Genomic DNA, 15,505 nt, shown 5'->3' with positions numbered 1-15,505 from the left:
ACTAAAGTGGAACGGGAAAATAGCGTAGCGTTTCGTTTTCCGTATCTGGTGCGCACAGCCTAAGAGCATCTCCAAGAGATGTGTAAATTTTTTTCTTATGGAAGATAGATAGGAATTTCCGGTTTTACCCTATGAAGCCAGCGTCCAAACGAGCCCATGTGGCTCAAATAATAAGGTCCGGCAACAGTGCAACCGACCCGCCCGGCTCGGCCCACTAGTTTTATTAGGCAGCCGCGGCGCGATGAGCCCTACTCCCCACCTCCCGCCGCCTTCTTCGTCTTCCTCGCACAACGCGCCGCCCCCCGCCCAACGCGCCGCCCCCCGCCGCTCCGCCGAGTCCTAGTCTCCGAGGCCCACACAACACGCCGCCGCTCCTCCGACTCCGCGGCCTCCCCGCTGCGCCGGCCAGCTAACGCTTTACAGGAGGGACATGGGAGAACCGAGCAAGGAGCTCCTGGACCTGCCTTCCGAACCCAGGCCGGCCGCCTCCTTCATCGGTGGGCTTCCCCCCTCTCTGACCCTCTTCTCTCTGGCCTCGACTTTTAATTTCTTCTCGACGTTTTGGTCCGTGGAACTGGCAGAGTCGCTTCTCGCTGGCAGGGACCAGCAGCAGCAGGACAAGGAAGGGAAGCGCAAGCCGGAGCCGCCCACTGCCCCGCTTCCCAAAAGTCAAGGTACTGTCCTACCAGCTATTCAGCTCATACATCACATAGTGATAGAGTTCAGTTTTATTACCACCAATTGGAATTGAACAAATCGAAGGCCAAACCTTGGTAAGTAGCTCTAAACGGTCACATGGGCTTATTTGTTTGAATTTTCTAATACTCCTAGATCCCACCGTCGATTGTTTTTGGATAGCTAGATCAAATTTTGTAGTTTTCAAAATCTAAACTGATGGGGCTTTAACTTGCGGACATAGTTGGTAGTTGGTGTGCGAAAGATTTTCTAGTGTTGGTGGTGTGCCAGTTCACTGAACTTCGCACTCTTTTGTGTTCAGTTCTTGGGAAAGTGAAGGATTTCTTGGGCGAGATTGCAAAGGCGAACCAGAAGTTGCAGCTCGACTCACAAGTATGATTCCAAATTCTAACCAACCTTGTGTTAATCATGTTCTTCGAGGCCTGATTTGTCTTGAATTCATGCAATTGCAGAACAAGCCTCCTGAGGAATATGATATTGAAGCCCTTACTGGGAACGAGAAGGAGTACATTGAGATGGTGAGCTAGCTAGTATATTGCCTCAGCTGCAACATGGAGCGCACGACCTAACTATTTGAACTGATGTGTGCACGATTTTTCTATGTATTCATTTTCTATAGGATTTACTTCTTGGTGTTGCTGATCTTCATTCGGAGCAAGCTGTGGAGGCTGCTGAAGCAACAGTGAATGGCTTCCAGCCTTCAGGAATGCCATTTCCTTGCAGCTCATCTGACTCGGAAGATGATAGTGATGAGAGTGATGAAGATGGTGGTGACAGACCTATTGTGTCTGACAAAGGTAAATGTAAAGGTCCAGATGAAGCTGTGACAGATCCAGCAGAACGAAAGAAGCCCAACAAAAGACAGAAGATTGTTGTTCTCAACTAGTGTCCTTGAGTAAAATAAGAGTAGGAGTGGTGCTCTCAGAAAGCACATTGTATGAGAATGTGTCCAAGGCCTGGTATCACCAGAAGTTACTATTTCAGTGTTGTATTATGTTCAGATCAACTATCATAAGGGCTAGATGATGCCATTTAAGGCCCTGCTCCACTTATACAATGCGTACCAATGCCGTTCTTTCCTTTTTCCTTTTGTGAAAAGTGAATAGTGTGATGCATACCAGTGTTGCCCCTCTGAGCTGTGTACATCTATTGGTTCCTTCTATTCAAAAAAAGAATTTGTTGATTCCTTGCCATTATTTATAGAGGAAACAGCACAGATATTTTTCCTTATAGCGTGCTCTTAATCTCACCGAACTTTTCTCATTTGGTATATGCTCTTTCGAGGGTTCTTTGTATTTTCTGGTGGTATCCTTAATCTTGACCGGTCTTATGTATATTTCTCAAGATAAAATTTACATCAGTTAATTGTCTAGAAGGTTCGCATGAAAAACTGTCATGTACTAGGAACTGATATTTGGAGATATCCTGCTTTTCTTTCCCCTCGAACTGGTCAGGAATTTTCTCTTGGTATCTCATCTTAAATTTGAAATGAGAACAGAAGCTAAATTAAAATCAATTAGCATGAACTACCCCCCTCATCCCAGGAGCAAAAGCTCCAGTAACATCTCAACTTTAAATAGATGGAAGCCAGTTCTTACAATGCATCGAGCACCATGCTAATTTTACTACTGCAAAGTTCACAACAGCTGAACTGCCTGCCTGAACATGCAAAAGTGGCATTTCACAGCGAGACTTCAGACACATACTATCATCCGATAGGAAGTATGTCTTTAACTTTACAAGTTCACATCATGTCTGCATTTCATTGTGCAGCAGGTCACACAGGTCGCTGAGTTGCGAGATCCTCTTAGGAAAATGGCGATCTGACCAGGACTTGTCAGGGACAAACACGTCAGTACTTCGCCGATTGAGCAACAAGATCGGAATACTGTTGAGGCACAAAAGATTTCACTTTCAAAGTTTTCTTGCCATCTTGAGCAGGAGAGTATGCTTTGATGCCAATAACTGTGGCCATAGCTGCAAATGTTAGGAGTATCAGATAAAAATGTTGCTGGAGTGCTTGGATCAGGGCAACTGGGCAGTCATGTAAAACTGAAAAAACATATTAGAACTTTAAGCACCATTATGTCAGTATTGACTAATCTATAAGGTGCTAACATATTTCCCAACTGGGATTCATTGTTTTCCCCCGCCTCTGATTTCACTTATAGAACAGAAATAGGAGGCTTTAAATTGTTGGATTTCATGCAGTAAGCTACTAGCTGTATTAAAATGACAGTCAGATGGCATTTTTCACATTGCTAAGATGATGACTTTGCTTTGATATCTTTGGCCTTATGTTCTGTTTCAAGTCTTGGTCACAAAGAAACGAGTATTAGATCTGTCTACTTACTGTCATGTATGCGCCCATATACGAATCTTTCACCAAGCCAATGCTCCAAAGGCCTTGATCGTATTCTTGTGCTTCTTCTCACTCCAGACTGCCACGCAAGGCCAGCATCTAAAGGACAACAGTCATTGAGAATATAAATGCAGGACATCAGTATTCTTTTAAACTATGCTGTAAAAGAAAGGTACTGAATGTGCAGAAGTAAGACCTCCGAGGCTTTTTCTTTGATTTGATTGTCTGGTCCTGTTTCTCCTTTGAGCTCCCTTTTGCTCCTTAGCTTTCTTTGGCGACAAAGCACTACTCGTAGCAACTGTCTGTTGCTGAAAGTCCAAAGACAGATGATGTAGAGCTTCAAAGTTCAAAGAACATGTTCTTAAAAAGGTGCAGGCAAAATCTATGTTTGTTGATTGTTCCTGCCCAGGGCATGCCACTTGAATAAAAATGGGGCCCTACACAAGCCTTCACCTGGTCATATCTACAAATTCTAAGATCCCTCATTCCCAAAAAAAACACATGCTTAGCATGATGAAGAGAACAATTTACCTACACTTTTTTTTTGTCATGCATTTGTTATCCAAACTACATTGTATAAAGAGAAGGAATGTGACACTCCCTAAATATTACTTCTATATAAGATTTTCATACACTGATTCCAGCACAGACACTAAAAAATAAGAAGGTGCACCAAAAGGAGTCTACCTCGATGTTCTCATCCGTATGAGGTTGATTCTCTGAATCAAAATTTTCTTGGGATATTTCCAGTGAGTTATTAGATTCAGCTGTAAAGAAAATATGCTTCAGAAATCCAGCAGAGTAAGAATCTTAAAGCCATGATACATGCATCACGTAATCGAACAAAGATATGTCACCAAGAAAGCAAAAGAACAATAAGGCCCTAGTTGGCTGGTTGTCTTTGTCACAGGAGACGATGAGCTTCAGTTGTATTTGTATGTAGGTGATTTTGCCTGATAAACAATACTAGATGCCTGTTTGGATTACCTCACCTCACCAAAACGTAGTAGCAGCACGCCAAGAAGCAGCGGACGATTCGTCCGCCAAACATTTGGCGAAAACAGTTGCAGAAAACTGAAAGAAAAAACTCGGCGAGCCCAACATGCGGCAAGTTATGCCGCTACGGAAACATGAACAGTATTACCTCAGTTCCAGAACACAGCTACTTTTTAGTTTTATCAAAGTCAAACCTTTTAAAATTTGACCGTAGATGGTAGAAAAACTATAAAGATTGACAACATAAAAGTGATATCAGTTTATTCAGAAACCAACTATCAAAACATGTAACATTTTCTATTTAAAAGTAATTATTTTTGGAGATATTATTGGTCAAAGATGAAAATGTTTGACCTTGAACAAGTCTAAAAGTTTTTATATTTTGGAACAGAGGTAGTAAATAATAAGTTGGAACAGAGGTAGTAAATAATAAGTTATGCACAACTAAGCATGACTCTGCTTCTTTAAAGGCCTGCAAACATTCTGACGCATGCACACAACTAAGCATGAATCTGCTTCTTTAAAGGCCTGCAAACATTCTAATGCAGGTACCAGGCCTAGTTAAGAACAATCCTCATAATCTCATAGAAAAATGGTTGGAAGAGCACACGCATTAATAAACATAAAGTAGCATGGGCAGAGGTAATACCTGCCACTTTTTGGCTCCTCTTTGATTGTTGCTTCTTTTTCCCTTTGTGAGCTGCTTGTTGCTTCTTCTCTTTGATCGGAGCCTGCGCTTTTCTCTGATCAACTGCTCATTTCTGAAAGTCCAAAGAAGGCAAGAATGATTGTCTTTTGAGAACAGGCAAAGATGGAACTTAATTTGTCATACACACAGAAAAGTATGATGAAGATGTGCACAGTAGGCTAAAATCACTGCATCTCTGCTGGTTGTTGCTTCATCTATGCATGTATCAACCTTTTTTGCTATTCCTGCTCAAAAGTAGGCAAGAGAAGGAAATATACAACCTTCTTTGCAGTTCCTCTCAGTAAGGTTGGGCATAGGATCCAAAACATGTGCTAAGTTTGACAATAATGTCCTTCTATAAAATTTTATTTAACAGTAAATGGCAGAATTGGAAAAAAAAAGGACGCACCCAGTGCCGTAGGCTCCCGCACTATGCGGGGTCTGGGGGAAGTTATTAGCAGGAGGTCTTTCCCACACACCGTGCAATGTGTAGAGGCCACCGCTCGAACCTGTGACCTCTCGGTTCACAGGCGGCAAGCACTACCACTTGCACCAGGCCGCACAGTGTACATCTCTACTGAATAATTAATCAAGCATAGCAAAGCTTGATTCTGCTTCTTTAAAGGCCTGTGTACATCTCTACTGCAGGTACCAAGCCTAGCTAAGAACAATCCTCATAATCTAGCCAAATGGTAACTGAATGTTGGGTTACAAGTATGGCATCAGATATTCAGATGATATGTGACTATATTAGGTACCAATCAATGAACCAAAACGCCTACTCATCTCTCAACAATGAGTGGTGCATTCTGGCTCAAGAACTCTAAAATTTTAGTGGTCAGGATTTATGAAGGAAATAGATACACTGTTTCCTCCCTTACCCACTCTTGCCTAGTCATGCTAACATGCAAGAATGCTAGTTTGGATTCCTTGTCTAGCCTTGCTTTTGCGCTGGGTGAGAGCAAGGATTTCCTTGCTACTCAAGGCAGCTAATTCAATCTCCTCCACTATCAAGGATGCCCATAGTACAAGATGCTAAAGTGGTAATTATCCATATAAGCAAAGTAAAAGTGGAAGACATGTTGAGCTAGATTATTTGCAGCAGCAATGATTGAAAGACAACATCTATGATGTTACATAAGAAACTACCTTATTGTTTCCACCATGCACCTGAGATTGATTCGCTTGATCAACATCTTCTAGAGGTATTTCTGATGGATGACTTGACTTATCTGTGGAGGAAAAATTAATGCTACAAATCTCAACAAATTGCATGTTCATTTGGCACTCAATGCAGAACAGCAGACAAAAAATTTTCTACAGAATGTTCATACAGATAGCAATCTGTGGTAAACAAGTCCTAAAATGTGAGCTGTCACACTTTTGAAATTTTGGCCCTTATTGTACGTCTATACGCTAACCATTTGGGTTTATCACATAAAAATGAAATTAATAGAGAAATCATAAAAAAAATAATTCGATATTATTACAGTTCTACTCCCTCCATTCCAAATTATAGGTTGTTTTGGCCTTTCTAGATAGACATTGTGTATATCTAGGTGCATAGCAAAAGCTATGTACCTAAAAAAGCCAAAAAGACCTATAATTTGGGACGAGGGAGTACTAATGCTGCATATATTATTAAGAAAAGGAGTAATTGCCAAAGGTCTATATAGAAAACTGCACGCATGCCCTAAACTGCATATGACTATCATAAGTAGTATAACTTAAAACATCATATCTAGACATAATATTCAACCACACGATGAATATTGTGATGATGTTCATGACGTTGCTTTCAAACAACTTAACCAACACAATAAATAGTTGATTCTCCTTAACATATGCTTGTCTTATCTCTTTAAGTAGGGGAACACTGCTACTGTCAAAGAGCTATTAAATTTTATTATACTTCTGGATCTTTGCAATGAGTGGTTCCTTGTATGTGTGTGTGTGTGATCATGAATGGGTGGCTGGGTGTACGCATGTCAATATTGGCGCATGTGTGTGAGTGAGAGAGCACTCACATGTGCATGTGTGGTTAGGCTTGCCAAGAGGTTGGAGAACAAGGGCATCATTGAATTGAAATAAATATCAACTTCAAGGAAAATAAAAAATCCAGTCTTCAAAATAATTTTCAAAAGTTGATCTCAAAAAAATAATAATTGTCCAAAGTTTAGTATAATGGTTGTGCAGTTTGGATGACAGAAAAACTGCAGTCGATATGCAGAAAAACTGCATATGCTTGGCTGACATTTCCAGAGAAAATAGGTACCTTGTATAACACCATCCTCTTCGACCGCTTCCTGTGACACAAAACAAAAACCTAAGTTCAAGATACACTCAGAAAATTATGGTAACAATAATAATTTGTACAGGTACTTACTAGATGTTGAATGTTGTCCTCAGCTGCATGTGACGCCCAATCAATACCATCTGAAGCCACATTTCTAACTGATGTCCTGATCAACGCTTCTGCCGAGCTGCCTTCCAGATGATGAGAAGAAGAAACTTCCACTTCATTATTAGACATATCAATAGGATGGTCTATTGGCACATTGTCTTCCTGCAGTGCAAAGTATATATATATATGTGTGCTGGAGTCAATGGTTCAGAAGTTTACTAATGAGTAACTAAAGGTGAGAAAGAAGTTTAGGAACAAGCACCTCCATAGAAATATTGCTCCTGCTGCATGCAGCCTTTTCTTTGGCAACTTCTGTATCGCTGTACAAACCAAGTGGGGAAACTCCCGCTTGCCTTTCATCTGCATGACCAGGCAAGCTTGGTTCCGGATCAAGAACATGTTCTGTAGCTTTGACACCCAGATTTGGGGTCTCCCTATCATATTCACTTGCAGTAGAAAAGCCAAGTGGGGAACCTCCTGTTTGCCTTTCTTCTGCACAGTCTGCCATGTTGGGTTCTGCAGCTTTGACACTCAGATTTGGGTTTACCTTATCAATTTCAATTGCAGTAAAGGTCTCATCAGTCATCAAAACATCAGAGGAATCATGCACCAATGGTTGCTCACCCATCACAATATCTGGTGAACCTTCAGATTCATCATCTTCCTGTAGATCTGCACTTTTATCTTTTGCTGCATCACCAGGAAATAAATGTTTCTCCAACTCTGAAACTCGACTCTGGTAACTCTGAGGCAAAGAACTTTCTGGAGGAGCAACCCTCTTTGAATTGTTCCCTACAGTATTGCTTCTTTGGGATCTATCACCAGGAATAGAGTTACGAAGACAAATTTTTTCTTTCCTTATTTTGCCAATCCCTAAGGTCTTTCGGAAAAATTCTTCCTCATCAGGTTCATCCATATTTTGGAGCGAGGTCAGTAAATAAGACAAATCGTCTCTATCCTTCTCAGCTAATGAATCTGTACATAGAGAAATCACGGCAAGCAAATTCAAATATAGATAATGGCAACAAACCAAAACAAATTATGTGTAACCTTCTTTATCTGAAAGACTGAAACATCTGAGATAGAACATTGACCAGGTCTTGAAGGAACAAACTGTTCATTTTTTCCTGCAGCGGAGGCATGTGCATCATCTTGCGAGAGCTGAGATCCCGTCACAGTTCCTGTTTGGGAAGCTGATATCTCAATTGGATCTTGAGGATCAGCATCGTCAATCAACTTGAAAGTACGGAGTGATTTTCTCCTGTCAATTAACAGGTATAATTCATGGATCAGTTCATGTCATCACTGCGTTTGAGTACCTTGCATCAACCTTGGTAGGTTGGCAAATAGGTACAGAAAAGGCAATTATTAAGTTTCCACTATGCTTCTGCAACCAGTAGCAATAACACATATACAGAAATGATATGGATGCAAATACATCCAAACATATAGGTCGCATAACACCAAGAATATAGGCTACATATGATTTTCTCATGCTGCAGTAAAAAGTCCTCTCTAGACAATTCTAAGTTTGTAACTAACATTACACACACACACACAATACAGAAAGAGCTAAGCAGCATACCCCAGCAAAGTAGAAAGTCTCTTGGGTGCTACTACAGGATCAAAATTCATTGTTATGTCATCTACAACCTCACCATTTAGCCGTCTTATCTCCTTCTCAGCCTCTGCATTGATTAACTGTTATTAGTGCACCGCTAAAGCTGATCAAACCATCAATTGAAATGATAATGGTTACCTTCAAGATCATCCAAGTTTTTGTAGTATTCGTTTGGATCCTTAATCTTCAATACATTAGAGCGATCAACAGCAGGTACCCCCTTGCTGCAAAGAGAACAGCATCAAGACAAGTGAGTTTAATGTTAATCACAGCTCGCATTGCTTATGGAGCTGTATATGGAAGCAACAGCATAGAAGAACAAGTATCTTGCCTTTCCGGGGCCATGTGAGTGAACCGACCACGTTTGCGATCCAGCCCTGGCCTTCTTCCCTGCTGATCTTTCTTGCCATTTGCAGGGCCCCAGGCTTTCACTCCATCATCATGGTAGAGCATCTGGATATCCCCATGTCCTTTCAACACCATTCTGGCCTGCTCAACCAGCTCCTTGGATCCTTTCTACACGGGACATTGTGAAACATTGAAATTAGCACTCCAGCAATCCAAGTAATAAGATACTTAGGCTCCGTTTGGATGTAGATATTGGAGCCTGGAATTCGGAATTGGTATTGGGGACCTTCAATACAGCTGTTTGGATGAGTCTGAGAATTGGCATTGGAATGACAGTCCAATACCCTTAGGTACCGTTTGGATGCAGATATTGAGGGTTAGAAATTGGAATTGGTATTGGAGATACCCAATACCAGCTGTTTGGATGTTCTGGAAATTGGTATTAAAAACTTCCACCAATACCAAGCAGTATTCAACGTGCTGCTATATCTAACAGCTGTGACTCCTCCCACGGTTCCGACTCCTACCGCCTACCGCTCTGTATTGGGTTGCATTCACCCGCATCTGAGCCCCTCCCGCCTCCGCGTCGCTCCCCGTCAACCCTCCACTGCCGTGCCCCCTCGCGATCTACTGCTCGGCGCCGAAGCCGCGCGTCGCTCTGCTCCCCCGTGCCCCTGCTGCTCCTCGGTTGCCCTCCGCCGTGGAGGTCCTCGGCGGCGTCGGGGAGGTCCTCAATGGCATTGGGTCCGCGGAGGAGGGGCGAGGGCGAGCAGATCCAGATGGACGCGGAGCGGGCCACGAGGAGCATCTTCGGGGTGCTGGTTCCCCTCGCGGTGGCCGGTGGGTGCCTCCTCCTCCTTCCTCGTAGTCGGCTCCCTCGGTCCCTCACCGGCGCGACCCCCTCGTCTTCCTCGTGGCACGCGGCTAGGAGGATTGTTGTGTTTGCCTGGGAGCAGCGGTCTTTTGCCATGCATGAACAAATGCCAATTCCATGTTTGTGTACATCCAGACAAGAATCGAATTTGGTTGCTTTCTAGGATTCAAAAGGTCAATTCAAAGGTCATCCTAAAAACTGAATTTGAATTGTGACCCATTTCAATACTAGGGTCGATTTGGTATTGAACCCAATTCAATACCACGCCCTCCAATATCGAGATCCAAACAGAGCCTTAGATTATTTGATGAGTTATTCCAACACCACCTGCATTTCCCTGTGTTAAGTCAGTGGAAAAAAAGGAACTAATAAACCTATAAAGGGAACAAATCCCAAGATGCAAATGGGGAAAAAAAAAGCAGAACCCTAGATCCGGAACGAGATGGTCCTCCTTGAAATGGCATCCAGACCAAGCTACTGCAAGCAGGCGTGGCGGCCATTCGAGATAAGGGTTTCGGGTGGGGGTGGCCATGGGAGGTCCGGGTTCGTGCCTCAAGGGATGGGCGAGCAGTCGTACCAGCTGTCGGGCGCGGGAGATGGCCTCGAGGAGCACCTCGCGGGCCTTCGAGGGGGAGGCCGCTGGGCCATCGGGGCCGAGAGTCCGGGGAAGGAGTCGCCTCGGAGAAGAGATGGCGCAGAGGGGGTCGGCGGCGTCCATACGACGCAGGGGGGCGGGCGCCGCGCGTCGGTCTGGCGGCCCCGCCGCCGCGTGGGGATTCGAGGCAACGCCGGAGGCGAGCTGAGTGAATGCGGTTGGGGAGGTATGGCCAGATGGGGATTGCCGGATGCCCGGATGGGGATTGCCGGATGCCCGGATGGGGAATTCAAAAATTAAAACGGGAAGCGGGGTGGGGAGACCGGAGGCGGAAGCGGAACTGATGTCTGTGGAGTGTTTGGGGCAACGCAACGGGCCGAGGATCGTCCACACGACTCCACCACGTACGTCAGTCAGTGTGGACGGTTCAGTGGGCCTACTAGTAGTCGCGTTAGGGTGTGTTTGGTTGGTGAATGGTACTGTAGTATATTTTATTATTATTTGACAAATAATATTTAATTATAGGTTAATTAGTTTTAAAAGATTCAGCTCGTGTTAATCAGTTAGATTGTGTAATTTGTTATTTTTTCAACTACATTTAATACTTCATGTATGTGTTCGAAAATTGGATGTGACGTTTACTGTGCAAATTTTTTTGAGAACTAAACATGACCTTAATTTTTTTTCCTTTTATTTCCCAGCTCCTACTTTTTTTAGACCAAAGACCCTCCGGCCCAGCTTTACTGAAAGTATAAAGATCATAATTGGGATAATAGTTTTACAGATTCACCGAGTTCACGAACTCGCCCAGCACAACATTTTTTAGCAAGAGCTAGAGCTTTGAAACAAAAAAAAAACATCTAAAACCTTCCTCTACCAACCCAATAGGACAAAAGACAAAAAAAACCGCAGACCAGAGACCCTCGCTCAGGAATCAGATTGCAAGGATGCTAGGCTAGCTTTAAATGATGGATTGCCTCGGCCACGAGGAGCTGCGTTTCCACCTTGCACAGAATCTCCCAGCCCTGCATATAAGAAATAGTACGAAAAAGACAAACCTCAGGTGAAGAAATAACAACATTGTTAAAGACAAAATCATTCCTGATTAACCAAAGACACCAAGCTACACATCCAAAAAAGAAGATAATCCATTGTTGTTCTTGCGGTCAGCTTGATCCAGAACCAGTTTTTGGAAACTAGACACACTAACCGGCACCAGTTGCCACCCAAAGACATCTTTACTGAGGCACCAGAGAAAACGAGACTGTACAACCGAAAAAAATGTGATCAGTGGATTCAGGCATACCACACATTTTACAGTTTAAATCGCCAGACCAATTTCTCTTCACCAACTGTTCAGCAGATTGGACCTTATCATTGTAAACTTGCCATAGGAAGATTCTAATTTTCAAAGGTAATTTAACTTCCCCAATATCCATCATATGATTGTTGATAATACTAGGGAACTGAGTTTCTCGGTATAGCGAGGAAGTTGTAAACAACCCACTTCTCTCTAGGGCCCAGGTTGCAGTGTCGAGCGCTTGATTTAAGATTATGCCATCCAACTTATCTGTAAGCTCCTCCCACTCTATTTCTTCTGACTCTCCAAAGTGTCGCCTGAATGTTAAGCAAACCTATCCTATGCCTAACACCTGGTGTACCGATCAACTTTGTTGGTGACAGATATTGTATATTTTATGGTAACTGATTCTCAATGGGCATTCACATCATTCCAAAAAGCTTATTTTCTTCCCATTATTCACTACTCCCTCCGTGAAATGTAGGGCATTTTAGGATTCAAAATTTGTCCTCAAATATAAGGCATTCTAGGTTAAAAGTGGACCCAACTATCTTAATTGTGTATTGTTTTCGGATTCTTTTCCCAATAGAAAGATGTGCATGCAACCATATAGAGGGTGCATGTAGGGGAGATGCATGGGGAAAGGACATGCTACTTTAATTAGCGCATACTCCCTCCTTCCTCGTTTATAAGGCACGGTGGAACATGGCACGGTCTTCCAAACAATACTTTGACTATTTATTTGTCATATATTATATCACTTATGATTATAAATTTATAATCATTGTAAACTATATTTGATGACGAATCCAATCATATAAAATTTACATTATAAAAATTAAAAATTAATAGTTAAATTATTGGTCAAAGATATAAATGTTTGAATCTTGATATGCGTGTGCGCCTTATAAACGAGGAAGGAGGGAGTATTTAATGACTCAAATAGAGTCCCAATGCATAATAATTAAGGGTAGGAGAGTCTTTTCTACACAACCATAATATGTCCTAAAAACTCTAGAATGACTTACATTTCAGGACACAGGGAGTACATGCTTTATGTCTCTCCTGCAGGTATAGATGTCCATGCAGCCCGCAGCCCGTTGGCCCGCTCCCCACCGTGCCCGGGCTGGCCTGGCCCGTCAACCGTGCCCCGGCTTGGGCTGTCACCCCAGCTCGTGGGCTGGCATGGCCCGGCACGAAGTTACCAGGACGGCACGATAATGGCCCGCCAACCCCAACGGCCCATAATGTAATTCCCCCGTCCCCAGCCCAACAAACCACCTAGCACCCTCCGCCTCCCTCCCCCAGACCCAGTCTTCCGCCGCCCCACGCCCACACCAGCGCGGCCCGCGCCTGAGCGTAGGCGCCGCTCAAGACCTCAACCACCACCAGCGTCGCTCGCCCCGTCGGCCGTCTCCCGCTCCCCCAACTTCCTCCGGCACTGCTCCCCCTCCGGCACTGCTCCCCCTCCGGCGCCGCTCGCCCCGTCGACCGTCGCCCGCTCCCCCAACTTCCTCCGGCGCCGCTCGCCCCGTCGTCCGCTATCCCAACTCCCTCCGGTGCCGCTCCCCCAGATCTCCACCTCCGGCGCTGCTCCCCCTCCTCTCCTCCACCTCCAGCGCCACTCGGGCACTCCCCTCCCTGCTCACAGTCGCAGGCGAGCGGCGCAGCAGCCACGGCCAGCGGGCGCGGCAGGCACGGCCGACGCGCGGTGCAGCAGGCGCGGCCGTTGGATGCAGGCATGCGGCACTGCGGTGGCGACCAAAACTGCAGCGGCGGCGGCGGCTAGCAGGCGGCATGGGTGGGATGGAGCCCCTGTGCTTTTTGGGCCGGCCCAGCACAAAATGGGCCCGTGCCTTGTCCGTCGGTGCAGCCCGTGGGCTAGCTCGGCCTGGCACGGTGGGACATAGGGCCGGGCCAGGCACGGCCCGGAGAAAGGCGGGCCCGGGCTCAGGCCAGGCCCTGCGGCCCGAATGGACATCTATACTTACAGGTACATTTAGCCTCATGTAGCCCTTTTCAAAATTGGGATCCTCCTCTATATGGACAACTGAAAAAACCTTTATCACCGAGGTATTTCTTTCTAATTAGGTCCAGATTAACAAATACTTCTATCACCTCTCTCTAGCTTAAATATCTAATTGGACAAAATACATTCATTCATGAGCTTTGTGTCTGTAAATTCGAGCCCTCCCGCTTCTTTTGGTGTCATCAGGACTTCCCACCTAGCCATATGGTATTTCCTTTTCCAGACCTGGGCCGTGCCAGAAAAAATTTGCTCTAGCAGTATTCATTTTAAGATGAATTTCGTCTTGCAACATGTAAACTCACATGGCGAAGGGGCTCACGGTGCAATGGCAAAGGCCACTGGTCGGGGTGCTCCCGCCCAGGGTTCGAACCCTAGGTGCTGCACCTAATTAAGCTTTAGGGGTTTCTCTTAAAGTATTTCTATCAAAAAAAACATGTAAACTCACATGGAGTAGTTCGGGACAGAGCTCAAGCATGACTCAATCAGGATCATTTTGCCACCACTGAATAAGTTACACCCCTGCCAAATAGGTAATCTTCTAGAAACTTTTTGATGTATATAGGCAAGATCCCCTACCCCAAGTGCTTGTTTCTGATCATGATTCCAAGGTATTTCATGGGGAAGTTCCCGATGTTGCAATTGAAAATATCTACCACCTTTTTCTACTTCTCTAAATTTACCCCCAGCATAAAAACCTCACTTTGCTGGTAATTAATTCTCAGACCCGACATGTTTTCAAAGCACTATAGCAGGAATTTGGCGTTAACGAAGGTTTGTTAGTCAAAGTCCAAAAAGATGATAGTATCATCCGCATATTGCAGGTGATTTAGATCTCCCTCTATCAAATGGGGTACCACCCCTTTCAGAGTCCCTGCCATTTGACCTCTCTTGAGCATTGTTGCCAAGGCATCACTAACCAGGTTAAAAAGCAAAGGTGACGAGGGGTCGCCCTGCCTAAGCACCTGACAGTTTGAACGGAGGTGGGTACGCGCGGGCGGGGAAGGAGGCGCGTGGTGAAAAAGAATTTCATTTTTGTCAGATTCATGTTGCATCTTCCAATTTTCTATGGGTCATTCATGGATCATTAAGGATGGGTGTCTGCTATGTGGGGTCGCCGTGAGGAGTACAGGCAAATTAATTTTGATAAAAAATGTTTCAATTGTTTAGGATCCTTATAGTATAGATAGACTTATAATATAGAACAGTAACAATTATAACTTCATTAAAAGTTGCATTACTAATTATTTCGCATCCCATTATTTAGAATAACCATTCTAAATAATTGTGTTATGAAGAAATATGTTTGTTAAAATGAGATGGAAGTTGGCGATAATTGAATAAATATGTGATAGTTGGCATATAGGATGAGATAGTGGATGATGGGTGCGGAAAAACTAAGTTTAGAAAAGAGAATTTAGATGACCAGGACATAATATTTATTTTAGAGGATAAAAATAATGTATGATAAGTACAAATTGCCTAGCAGTAGAGATGGTAGATTTTGTTCTGAAATTGGAATAGGGGTGCACTATTGAGGCCAGTCCCAATGGAAGGTTTCATGGTGTTTCATGCATATTAAATAGGGTGCCACA

The 15,505-nt window shown here is 44.1% G+C and overlaps 2 protein-coding genes across 3 annotated transcripts; one reads left to right on the top strand and one right to left on the bottom strand.

Moving 5' to 3' along the window:
* Positions 1 to 245: 245 nt before the first annotated feature.
* Positions 246 to 1,786, top strand: LOC120672700. Of its 2 annotated transcripts, XM_039953231.1 has the most exons (5): positions 246 to 497; positions 582 to 674; positions 998 to 1,068; positions 1,149 to 1,214; positions 1,316 to 1,786. In XM_039953231.1, exons 1-5 carry the CDS (start codon positions 431 to 433, stop codon positions 1,580 to 1,582), a joined length of 564 nt encoding a protein of 187 aa, XP_039809165.1. In that variant the 5' UTR covers positions 246 to 430; the 3' UTR covers positions 1,583 to 1,786. The 2 variants fall into 2 exon arrangements, with proteins under 2 accessions (XP_039809165.1, XP_039809164.1); XM_039953230.1 differs by having other exon boundaries at positions 252 to 674.
* Positions 1,787 to 2,231: 445 nt separating this feature from the next.
* LOC120672699 (centromere protein C-like) lies at positions 2,232 to 10,986 on the bottom strand. Its single transcript, XM_039953229.1, has 14 exons — positions 10,567 to 10,986; positions 9,099 to 9,283; positions 8,906 to 8,991; positions 8,732 to 8,834; positions 8,241 to 8,407; positions 7,409 to 8,121; positions 7,129 to 7,308; positions 7,018 to 7,048; positions 5,892 to 5,974; positions 4,704 to 4,815; positions 3,746 to 3,825; positions 3,255 to 3,366; positions 3,050 to 3,157; positions 2,232 to 2,673 (listed from the first exon to the last, which is right to left on the bottom strand). The coding sequence occupies exons 1-10, from the start codon at positions 10,705 to 10,707 to the stop codon at positions 4,810 to 4,812; spliced, it is 1,695 nt and encodes a 564-aa protein (XP_039809163.1). The 5' UTR covers positions 10,708 to 10,986; the 3' UTR covers positions 2,232 to 2,673; positions 3,050 to 3,157; positions 3,255 to 3,366; positions 3,746 to 3,825; positions 4,704 to 4,809.
* Between the last annotated feature and the right edge of the window lie 4,519 nt (positions 10,987 to 15,505).

Source organism: Panicum virgatum, chromosome 5N, assembly GCF_016808335.1.
Source record: "Panicum virgatum strain AP13 chromosome 5N, P.virgatum_v5, whole genome shotgun sequence".
NCBI lineage: Eukaryota > Viridiplantae > Streptophyta > Magnoliopsida > Poales > Poaceae > Panicum > Panicum virgatum.
This window is presented reverse-complemented; position numbering and strand designations above follow the sequence as displayed.

Excerpts from the sequence above, each read along its gene's own strand:
- LOC120672700 (XM_039953230.1), top strand. The coding sequence starts at position 431 with ATGGGAGAACCGAGCAAGGAGCTCCTGGACCTGCCTTCCGAACCCAGG. Across the intron at positions 675-997 it reads CCCGCTTCCCAAAAGTCAAG|TTCTTGGGAAAGTGAAGGAT; the intron begins GTACTGTCCTAC and ends TTTTGTGTTCAG. Across the intron at positions 1,215-1,315 it reads AGAAGGAGTACATTGAGATG|GATTTACTTCTTGGTGTTGC; the intron begins GTGAGCTAGCTA and ends CATTTTCTATAG.
- LOC120672699 (XM_039953229.1), bottom strand. The coding sequence starts at position 10,707 with ATGGACGCCGCCGACCCCCTCTGCGCCATCTCTTCTCCGAGGCGACTC. Across the intron at positions 9,284-10,566 it reads TCTCCCGCGCCCGACAGCTG|AAAGGATCCAAGGAGCTGGT; the intron begins GTACGACTGCTC and ends TGTCCCGTGTAG. Across the intron at positions 8,835-8,905 it reads AAACTTGGATGATCTTGAAG|AGGCTGAGAAGGAGATAAGA; the intron begins GTAACCATTATC and ends TAATCAATGCAG.